Source organism: Papaver somniferum, chromosome 5 (assembly GCF_003573695.1).
Source record: "Papaver somniferum cultivar HN1 chromosome 5, ASM357369v1, whole genome shotgun sequence".
Taxonomy (NCBI): Eukaryota; Viridiplantae; Streptophyta; class Magnoliopsida; order Ranunculales; family Papaveraceae; genus Papaver; species Papaver somniferum.
In genome coordinates this window covers 94,162,316-94,174,481 of record NC_039362.1, presented here as the reverse complement: position 1 = coordinate 94,174,481, position 12,166 = coordinate 94,162,316, and the positions used below count along the sequence as shown (strand labels likewise).

General features: G+C 39.1%; 1 protein-coding gene across 1 annotated transcript; it reads left to right on the top strand.

Annotated features, from left to right (window-relative positions):
* Positions 1-10,718: 10,718 nt before the first annotated feature.
* LOC113279331 lies at positions 10,719-11,159 on the top strand. The gene has a single exon (XM_026528024.1). The coding sequence runs from the start codon at positions 10,719-10,721 to the stop codon at positions 11,157-11,159; it is 441 nt and encodes a 146-aa protein (XP_026383809.1).
* Positions 11,160-12,166: the final 1,007 nt, after the last annotated feature.

The window sequence follows — 12,166 nt, the reverse complement described above, 5'->3', positions numbered from 1 at the left end:
TGATCCCTGATTGGGAGTTCCGGCTTGTACCCCTACGGCCATAGTTTCCCCTTCGTCTATTGTGTGTATTAAGGGTGGCAGAGGATCAGCTTCAATTGTTGGTATCTCCAAGTTTGGTCCCCTCGGTTGAGCTTCCACCCGCGGTACTAAAACCACTGGTATGGTTTGATTCTGACCGTTGGTTGACGGCATTCCGAAGACTGGTGGATGTGCGGGACGATGTGTCATAGATTCTGCCACCCCTTCTCTTTGTTGATGGATTTGGTTTGAAACCAAAGTCTTGTTAGCTTATGTAGCCTGGAGGGCCGCAACAGTTGCGTTGTTCTTTGTGGCTGCTGCTTTGAGAGCCGCGGCTGCAATGGAGTTAGTGTTCATAGACGAGGTGATTTCCGCAGCATCCTGCCTCTGAGTAGCTGTTTTAGCTTTGTCTCCTTTCTGCTTGCTTCGGGTCATGATCGGGGTAATCCTCGGTGTCTCCTTTGATGAGGCTTTGGTTTTTCCTGCCTCTAGTATCTTTTCCATTTTTAGTCTTTTTCTGCATAGGGGAATAAATAAAGAGAACCAAAGATATCCACGAGGATCGGGTTAGTGCCATTCGTTTCCGCAAAATTATTGGAATAGAAGGAAATGATCTGCCCAAGGGCCTTAATAAAAGAGAAACATTAAGACTCCATCGGTCTAGTTTTCGCAATACAAATCCTCTAATAAACAATCATGGACCTTGTTTTCAGACTACTTTTGAAAAAGAAAACTCTTGAAAATTCAGATCCGTCGCGAGAACTCATGAATCTAGATTATTAAGTCTTAGTTTTAAAAGAAAAACGCCTCACGTGCAAATCTGTGATAGATAGCCGTGGATTTGTCTGCTTTGAAATGGTGTTTGTGAAAATGAAGACCATGAACCCAGAATAAAAAAGGTTTTGAAAGAACGCTGAACCCAGAATAAAAAAGGTTTTGAAAGCACGCTGAACCCAGAATAGGGCACAACCATAATGCGCGTTTAAGGTGAAATCACAGGATAAGATAAATCTTTTACCGGGACAAAGTCCCTGTTTCTAGCGCCAGATTGCGAACACATAAATCACGAATCCATCCACGTGTTCACAAACAATATTCGCATACCGTCTAATTCTAGAATTGTACGATGTATGTGTAAAGGGGATGATTATATCGATTCATCGACTCGAAGCCTTTGAGCTTGTCATTGTCTAGTCGAATATTATCATAAATAATGTTCGTATAAAGGAATAAACAGAGAATCAAGTATAAATGTAAAGCACATGAAGTTCAACGCTGAATGTAAGGTGCTGAAATGTAAATAAGACAAAGATTTACGTGGTTCGGCACTAAGGCCTACATCCCTGGTGCTGGTGTTTCACTATGTATTGAATGATTACAAAGATAGTCGAATGACTTTAGAGTATATATAGGTCTGCGGAAGTAGGGGGATTCCTTACTCTTCCTATTTCTCTCTCCAATATTCTCCTATAATTGCTCTGGATTGGTCGACCCCCCTCTCTCTTAGTGGAGAGGGGTATTTATAGGGTTGTAACGTGGGCCCTACTTATGAGGTGCCGTTGTAATCTTATCTTCTTGTGCTTTGTGCCCATTACGCAGAGGTCTTCGGCATATGATGCGCCCTGAGCTTGAATACGAAGGATTATCCTCGCCTCTTCCACGAGCTGATTGACACGTGTATATCTCTTTGGTATTTAATGCGGGTAGATGGATGTCTGCTCGTGTCAGACAAGTGTCTCTTTGTCTGGTCACATCTGTGTCAGTCAAACTTCCCCTCAGCCGTTGATCTGGGATCTTCCTCGGGGTCGGGTATATTAACACCCAAGGGGTATTATCTGGTGCTCCTCTAAGCCATCATACCTCTGTGATCCTCTGTCCCTGACCGTCAGATATGCTGACCGGTGGCATCTTCTGATGAGATGCTTGTTATCATGTTTTGATATCTTGTTTTGCATGCCTTCACGTGTCTCTTTCTGTACACGTGGTGGATGATGAAAGGTGTACATACACAATAAATAGACTGGATCTCCTAACTTAAAATTAAGTTATTTATAAGAGGACTGGCTCAATTGATCCGAGTAAATACCTTGTATATATATGAAAAATATAAATGTAGGAGGGCGCGGATCTTCTGTCCCAAAATTTTCTTATCTCTCTGTCCCACCTAATAAAAGTTGGGCATGTGTCTTAGTCGAAACTAACCAAAATAACCAGTATTTTCGTCGTTACACAAAATAAGGAAATCATATCTATTATCAAAATAAAAGAAAATATATATATATATATTTGGTAATTTTCATTTTTATCTTTATTTGCAATTTTTATTTTTATACGGATGTTGGTCTTTTTACAGCCCAAAGCCAAACCAACTTCACTGTATCGGAATATCTTCCATGCCAAGTTCTCGTTTAAGCTTGGCTTCACTAGTTCATGGAAAAAATATGCACGCAAGTGATATTATATGGTTCTGATAAGAAACAAACTGAGACTATGCCATGATAATTTCATAGAAAGAAAAGCACTCAACTGATCAAAAGAAAAAAATGGTTGCATTAATTTATCTACATAGTTTTATTGTATCTGTTCGACTGCAAAGAACCCACTAATAAAGAAATCTAAAATTGGGGAAAACACTACTAAATCTAGTGGAATGCCAAGTTTGCTTATTCATTTGATTGGTAGACGAATCCCAATACACTCCATGTACGGCTCCATCCTTTAAGTTTTAGTCTTCATCCATTCCTTGTATGATCCGCGCACCTCAAACCAAACAATGTCTGGTTTGGTTTCCATGGAGGTAATGAACTGCTTACCAAGGTTTCCATGGAGGCAATGGACTGATTATGTTTTAGTCTTTCCATAAACAAAAACCATTTTTAATTTAGAGCAAATAAAGCAAAATCCTTGAGAAATGGATTAAAAGTCAAATAATATCTTCTATAAAAATTATTAAATATATATATTTATTTATTTTATTTTGATAATAGATATGGTTTCCTTATTTTGTGTAACTACCAAAATACTGGTTATTTTGGGATTTTTGTTAAAGGGAGAGCAAAAAGCGATCCGAGGAGTACAAAAATCGTTGTTAGCTCACTAACTATGACCTAGTCATTATATTCTTATGACTCGGACCAAATCATCCCTACCTAAAACAGCCACAAATCACAAAACTTAAATCAATTTCAGAAATGACTACACCATAGACTCATCACGATTGGGCTTAGATTAAAAATTCTGTTTGATTCATGTTTTGATTTACTAATTCTGTTTGATTCATGTTTTGATTTACTAAAACATTTGTTTAATTGATTCACTTGATTGAAATTTTCGTATCCGCCTTTGCCCTAACTAAACAATTCACCATCTTCTGCAAATGGTGAAATTATTTTTTATCTATCAAACAACAGACGAACTTCGTCTAAATCACCCTATGTGAAAGCTTTTATTAATCAAATAGCTAGTATTAGTGGATTCGCCATGTCTTTAGCTACCAGGTGATTATTATTTTAATAAAATTCCGTTTCAAAATGGAGAAACAAACACCAGGACATCAAATCTACCTCAGATAAAGTTCGAGACACTTTTATTTTTCTGAATTACACCTTCTCTGTATCTAATTTATAGTTTAATAGATTTGTATGATTTGATTATCTTTATTACTTTGATGAGTCGATAAGAGATGGATTTATATTTCAGAAAAAGAAGGCATGGATTCGAGAAAGATGATGGAAGTCCTGGAGGAAGAACAAGAAGATTCAAGGGTCCGGTTAGAAAAAATAGCCAATAAAATCAAAAAAGGATTGATGGGATGCGGGGAAGAGGATGATTACTATGCGAGGAACAAGATCGAGTAAATACGTAACATCCCGTGTAACCCACAGGGGTAATCTGGTCTAAATCGGAAAAATAGATTGACTAGGTCATAATTAGTGAGTTAACAACGATTTTTGCACTCATCGGATTACTTTTTACTCTCCCTTTAATAAAAATCTATTTTGGTTAGTTTCAACTAAAACACATGTCGAAATTTTATTAGTTGGGACAGAGAGACAGGAAAATTTTGGAACAGAAGATCCGCGTCCTATGTTGGAGAGGAGGATATATCCTATTAAAGGTTAATTTACCTATTTTAATTCTTTTTCTGTATCTATTGAATTTCTCTTTATATTTTCTATGACTCGCGAACACATATAGTATTAAGTTATTAACCCTTGTTAGTATTTTTTCTTTCCTACCTCACAAAAATGGTAAGATATGTGTCGCGATTTGATTGGTTAGTGCACGATACTGATAAGTATTTTTGGAATTAATGATGTAATAAATCTTTCTCGAATTAATGATGTAATAATAATATGTACTACTATAGATATTTTGGATATCTAGTAGGTAAGTTTATTTATAGCCGTATATTTGGTGTAATATCATATAAAATCTTTTCTACCTCCCATGTTTGGTATATATTATTTTTGGCTTGGGAGAAGAATCGGACTAATAATGTCGAAATTCATCGGCTCAGCCAGTTGGCCACTTATCTTAACAATATTCATTTTTGTAATTTTAAATCAAGAAGAATTAATTGATGGAAGAAGGATCTCAAATGCCGTGAATAGAGGAATAATCAAAACAATTAAGGTGCGGTTTACAATAGTTTATTATAAAAAAAAAAACAATCTCATATTTCTAGAGATATTCATGCATTCTTGATTTGATTTATATGGTGTAGGTTGACAAAGATGAGATCATTGACTGTTATGATATTTACAAGCAACCTTCTTTTAATCATCCTTTGCTTCGGAATCATACAATACAGGTTTGGTATATGTCTTTATTCATTATATATATAATATTGTATGTTTTTATTTTAAATTCTAAAGGGATTTTTTTTAATCTTTATATATGAAACAGATGAGACCAAGTATGTACCATAACAAAATGAAATTAGATAATATCGGGACACTTTTACTTACACAAACTTGGTATAAGTATGGATCATGTCCACAAGGAAATATCCCTGTACGGAGGACGGGAAAAACACTTTTGCATAAACATCGTCATCTAAAACTCTCACATTATAAGACGTCCCCCATGCGTTACAGCCAAATGAACTTGGAAATGGCCATGAGGTATATATTCACACAAGTCATTAATTATTTTTCTTATATAAAAAGTTTTATCAATTTGTTTCATTTGTACAATGGTTGTAATAATATCGAATGACGTTTTATTTTTTTATGTGCTTGAATACGTTATAGTACGCGACAATTCAGGTGAACGACAATTTTCTAGGAGCACAAGCAAAAATAAATCTTTGGAATCTGGTTATAGAAATACCAAGTGAATTTAGTGTATCTCAAGTCTGGGTTGCAGCAGGTGACGGTGATGATTTCAATAGCATTGAAGCCGGATGGGAAGTAAGTTATCCATCAAGATTATGTTTCCATAATTCAAATCGAATATAGTATGCTTTTTTGACGCATCATTATTTTCATTTTTTTAGGTGTATCAACCCAGATACGCTGATTATCAGACCAGATTTTTTATATTTTGGACCGTAAGTGTTATTATTCCGTGAAAAGTCGTCCTTTTTTCTTATCTTTTTCATTTTAATATTAGATCACTAATAAAATATATTCTACTTCGTGGATTAGGATTTTTCTAATTAAAAGTAATTTCCTCTTCCATAGGGAAGAAAATAAGAATTTATTATAATGAATGATACCTCTTAAGACTATCTATGTTTGTTCAGTAATATTTACCAAGTAGCAAATAAATCATTTATTTATTTACTGTCAGGGCAATGACTACAAATCTAAGAGTTTCTTCAATCTCGAATGTGAAGCCTTTGTGCACACATCCTCATAAATCGCTCTTGATTGTAATTTCACTGAAGTATCTACTTTCAAAGGTGACCAAAAAGATGCCACCTTTTGGTATACACAAGGTAAGAAAATGGAAGTAATCAATGTCACGAATCATTTTGCCAAATTTATTCTAGAAATCGACATTTGTAATTTTGCAGGACCAAAATAGTGGAAATTGGTGGGTACAAGTACAAGGTATTCCTGTGGGATATTATCCAAGTTCTCTATTCACGCAATTATCAAAGACAACAACAAAAATAGGTTTTGGTGGGGAAATCATGTATATGGTTCAAGGACGACATACTAAGACTCAAATGGGTAGCGGTCATTTCCCTTTCGAAGGAGGTCTTGCAATATCCAGTTATTTTAATCAAGTTCAAATATTTGATGAAAATAACAATGCCAAAGACCCTGAAAATGTTAAGAAGTACATATCGAATCCAAATTGTTATAATTTGCAGATTGACGATAAACACACAAACGGCTACGGATTTTACTATGGAGGTCCGGGATACAATGATAAGTGTCAGTAACGAGAACTCCGAACAAAAATATTTATGTTCATCTACATTAAGCATATTATGCTTCACAAAAATATTAACCATATTTTATTTTTTTGGTAATAATCAAGCATATTATCTTTGTATGAATACTTTTTCTCTAACAAAAAAAGGAAGATGCGGTAGAAATAGCCAGGCTCTTATCATATTGCTTCTTCGGGTAAAAATCTTCCGGTTAAAAGAAGAAGAAAGAAAAATCATACTCTTGTAGTCTTGTTTGGTAAGTGAAAGTTTTTCATAATCATATCCTTCCATTAAAAGGGGCAAAAGACAATTAAGGTGATGCCGATGCCAACTGTTTGTAGCATGTAACTTTCAGAGCCTTTTGTTATTATTGATATTTGAAACTTGAAATGCTAGTCGGAGCCATTAGACTTGCTTGACATTTTTCATAGTTTGGATTTTAGCTGACAAACAAAGTCAAAACAGTTGTCCACACGTGTTACATGAATTAAGCAGCGGGATATAAAATTCTGTCCTCAACTCTCAAGTTTTCACACAAAATATCGTTTGATTATTGGCAAGGTTCTCAAATCTTGACTCGCGCAGCATGACTCAATGATCTCCGTGTATACACATTATTCATCATCCGCCACGTGTTAAAAGGAGTACACGTGGAAGACGCGCAACAGTGGGACATCAAGATATGATGCCACATCACAACATCCAGGGGACCTCTATCAAGATATGATGCCACATCCCAACACCCAGGGGACCTCTATCGCCTACATCTGTTTGTCATCACAATGATCCAATGGCAAAGATTAGCTCCACTGACGAAGATGTGACAGGGGCATCAGACATCTGTCTGACACATGCGGACTACCCCAACCACCCGCATTAAATACCATAGGCATAGGGTACGTGTCGGCAGACCCGTGGAAGAAAAGGAGGTGACCCTTCGTAACCATACATAACCAATTGAGCCTTCGGTCGAGAACGAAGACACCAGCGGGATCAGCACAAAGATCAAGAAGATAAGGTTGCAAATGTCTCTAATAGTGGACCTCATGTATCATCCCTATAAATATCCCTCTCTACTAAGAGAGAAGGGATCGACCAATTTAGAGTAAGAGAAGAGGAGAGAGAAATAGGAAGAGTAAGTATGAGATCTATTTCCCCTATATCTTCGTGATTCACACAAAGTCATTTGACTACCCTTGTAATTCCAAATACATAGTGAAACCCTAACCTCGTGGACGTAGGCCTTAGTGTTGAACCACGTAAATCATTGTCTCATTTACATTTCATCACTTTACTTTCTACTTTTGTCATTATGCTCTGTGATACCATGCATCATGCTCATAGGGATAGCTAAATTACTGTCTCATGACTAGACAAGGACGAGCCCGAAGGCTCCGAATCGATGAGTCATAACAATTATTCCGTTTTACATCCACTTTGTTCCCCATAATGATTTTATGTACACTGCGATTATTGTTTGTGTACACGTAGATGTCATCGATATTTATGTGCTCACAATCTGGCGCTAGAAACAGGGACTTTGTCCCGGTAAAAGATTTATCTTATCCTGTGATTTTACTTGTTTATTTTTTTTGACTCCCCATGCTATCCTCTGGATGATAGTGTTCGGATTTAAGTTAATCTTCAAAACCAATTTTCCAAAACTAATTTTCTACATATGGTTCATAGCTTATCATCCATTTATAACTTAAAACCAATTTTCATGTAGAGTTTATACTTTTCTTAAAAGTTATCTATGCTTTCAAGATACAAAACCCACAGATCTCCACACTTTCTAGAGTTTTCTATGTTTCCCTAAGACGAATCTTACGGATCTGTGTTTTCTTTAGAATGTTTCATATCTATCATGTCTAAAACTTAAAGACCTTAGTTCTTTTCAGATATTTCCGCGTTTTTCATATTTAAAGCCGATCACTCTGTGCTTCCCTTCAAAGAATTTCTCAGATCCATGAGTCGATCTATGTTTTCAAGTATTGGATCTCTCCAAATCTTCATCTTAGTCCTCGATATCTTGGAAACTTTCGATCGATCCATGCTTTTGGCCTACACGCTTGTTTAACTTTACTAACAGGATCCCATTGGATATTGGATTTTCGATGATGTTTTACCTGTGCAGGCAAAGAAGAAAAAGAATATGGAAAACACGAAGGATGCAGGAAAGTCAAAAGCATCATCCAAAGAAACATCCAGGACAACGCCAGTCATGACACGCAGCAAGCAAAAGGGTGAAAAAGTGAAAACGACAAACCAAAACCAGACCCAGCGGAAATCACCTCACCGTCAAATACTAATGATGTAACAGCGGCGGATCTCAGAGCAGTAGCAGCAAGAGCAGAGGCAGCAAGAGCAGATGCATCAAAAGACGAGGCAGCAAGAGCAGAGGCAGCAAGATCAGATGCAGCTAAAGTCGATGCAATGAAAGCCGCAGCAGCTGCCCGCGCCCCTGAGCAACGGGAAGGATTTGCGGAGTCATCAATACCGCAACCATCCTTCGGGATTCCGCCAACGAACGAGCAGAACCAAACTGTACCAACAACCCAGTCGTTGCTGACAAGAAACTTACCCTTACCCCCCACACGTGGAATTACAGTTAGTGAGCACCGAACCTCCCATCCCCCTAATCCAAACGGTTTATGAATCATACCATGGCCCCTGGGGGGGCAGGGACGGCTCAGTACCCCAAACCAAGGATCAGATCATTCCCCCTTGGTGATGGAAGAGCTTGAGGAGTTGAAGAAGAATCAAAAGGTGTACGCAAAGGCAGTGGCATTGCTAGCCCGAGAAAACCAAGAACTCAGAGATAAGATCGCCCAAAGCTTGAGAGCAACTCACCAGCACAACGAAGCTTTGCACGAAGCCAACTCTAAAGCACCTGAGCCGAATCATGACCGAAGAATGGTCGTGACGAATGCAGCAAATCCCGAGCCATTGAACTGATGAATAACCAGAGCAAACAGGTCCATCGATCCAGATTACGTCCCAGAAGACTCTGACTATTATGACAGCGAAGATCAAAGACCAAAGCGAAACTCAACCAACGATGATCACCATCGTGCAATGGAGGACCTTCGTGCTGAAATGATGGCGGAGATCAAGCAACTAAAATCTAGGCAAGGAGGGGGAAGACTAGAAGAGGTAATGAGAGAAGCAAACACCACACCACTGACCCCGCACTTGTCCAAAGCACTTATCCCTCAGAAGTGCCCTGTTCCAGCATTCGAGTGTTACGATGGGTCCAGCGATTCCGCAGCACACCTTCGTTATTACAATCGTATCTTAACCCGATGGGAACAAGACGATGCAGTCCTCTGCAGGTATTTTCCTTCAAGTCTAAAGGGATCAGCACTATCTTGTTTCGACAACCTACCTTCCAACTCCATCAACTCCTATGGCCAGCTCGCTGAGAAGTTCTTAGAAACTTACATGTACAACAAGGTTGTCAACGCAGGAATGGATAAGTTATTCTCACTGGAAACCGCTTACAAAGAGACGATCAGGGAGTATACCGACATATGGCACAGGATTTGTCAGGCCATAGGAAATGTAGATCCATTGGTCAGCATCAACTGTTACAAATGGGGACTGGATATAATGAGCCCATTATTTGTGGAGATTCATGGGAGTGTTCCTAAGACAGAAGGACACCTTCAAGTATCATTGAAAAGAACGCCAGTCTAGAAGAGATCCAGCAGGAGAACCCTAGGTCCCAAGCTCAAAGATCTCATCGGACTAATTCCGTAGAACAAGCCAGCGGATCAAAGAGGGGCAGTTCAGCTGAACGTCCTAATGATGATAAAAGAGGACGAAGGGATGACCGCCGATGCGACGATCGTAAATTTGAAGATCAAGTCTTCACGAAGTTGAACACGAACTACACCCGCATCCTGAGGAAGATCAAAGGCAGGGAAAACCTTGAGTTGCCATGGTCCAAAGGGAAGCGGCCCCTAGGTCCGAGAAATCAAGAGATTACTGCGAATATCACTGTTCCAACGGCCACCAGACCGAGAAATGCAAGAATCTCAAGATAATGATCCAAAAGCTGATTGACGCAGGTGACCTCAAGCAGTACATACAGAAGGAAGATAATGAAGATAGAACCAAGCGAAGCAAGCAAGTTCAACTGCCAGAGGAAAATCGAACACTCAATACCATCTCATGATCCGAAGCTACAGGACTCTTGCTAACAGCACAGATAGGAAAAAGTTTAAGAAAACAATTCGAAGAATACTGTGAATTATACAAGATCGATGGGGTAGAAGTGGACGAACACGAGCAATGGATGAATGCACCCATGACCTTCGATGCAGAAGACATCGAGGAAGATATGGAAGATCACAACGACCCCTTGGTCCTTACCTTACCAGTGGCAGGGTGCAATATCAAGAAGATACTCATTGATGGAGGAAGTTCAGTTAACGTTTTATTCCGCGACACATTCAAGCGAATGGAGCTTAACGATGAACAACTGATGTCTTCGTATTATACCATCTACGGATTTAATGGGGCACCTACAAAGACATTAGGAGACATTGTTTTGCAAGTGGACGCAGAACCAATGAAAGTTGATACTCGATTCAGTGTAGTGGACGCTCCTTCCCCCTATAACGTCATCATTGGCCGAAGATGGATGCACAAGCTCAAGGGAGTGGAAGCGGCCTATCATCAGTACCTTAGATTTCCAACACCCGAAGGGGTAATGGAAATAAAGGGAGATCAGGTCACCGCTCGGTAATGCCGGGCTCTACAAAATCAGCTCAATAACGAACAAGATGAGCAGCGGAAATCCCGAAGAGCCTGAAAGAAAGAGGCTGCGAATGAGAAGGCAATTGATCTTTATCTCGAAGAAATTTCTGGAAGGAGTCTGACGAAGGAGAGCATCGTTCTAAACGATGAGGCAAGTACTTAGAGGGCTAAAGAAGCTGAAGATCCTACCAAATAGCAATTAAAGAATGTCCCTCTCTTATGGGAACCAAATCCTACGTTTACATCCGTAGAACCCGTGAAGGAGATCAATATAGGGACCGAAGAAAATCCGAAGATGATCAAGATAGGGAATTTAATGAATAAAGAGAGAGAGATTTCTCTAATCAAATTACTCAGAGAATATGCGGATGTCTTCGCTTGGAAGTAAGGGGACATGCCAGGGATTGATCCGAAGATAATTCAGCACGAACTTCGTATAAAGCCAGGCACGCCCCCCCTTCAGGAAAAAAGTACGAAAGGTAGCACCATAGTACCACCAAGCAATTGAGAAGGAGCTCCGTAAATTGTTAGAAGCAGGATTCATCAAGGAGGTCAGATACCCAACATGGATATCGAACATGGTCATAGTGCAAAAGAAGAATAGAGGAGTAAGAATATGTATCGACTTCACCAACCTCAATAAGGCGTGTCCGAAGGATAGTTACCCGCTCCCAAGCATCGATCAACTGGTGGAAGCCATCGAAGGATACGAAGAATTGTCATTCATGGATGGATATTCTGGCTACAACCAAGTAGCCCTTGCAGAAGAAGATAAACAACACACAACATTCTACACCCCGCACGGCCTCTATTGTTACACAAGGATGCCCTTCGGACTTAGAAATGCAGGGGAAACATACCAGAGGATGGTTGATGCTATCTTCAAGCCTTGGATCGAGAATACCCTAGAAATCTATGTTGAAGATATGCTTGTCAAAAGTAAGCTGCGCAAGGACCACCATCAGGACCTGAGGGATATCTTTGAAGCAATGAGGA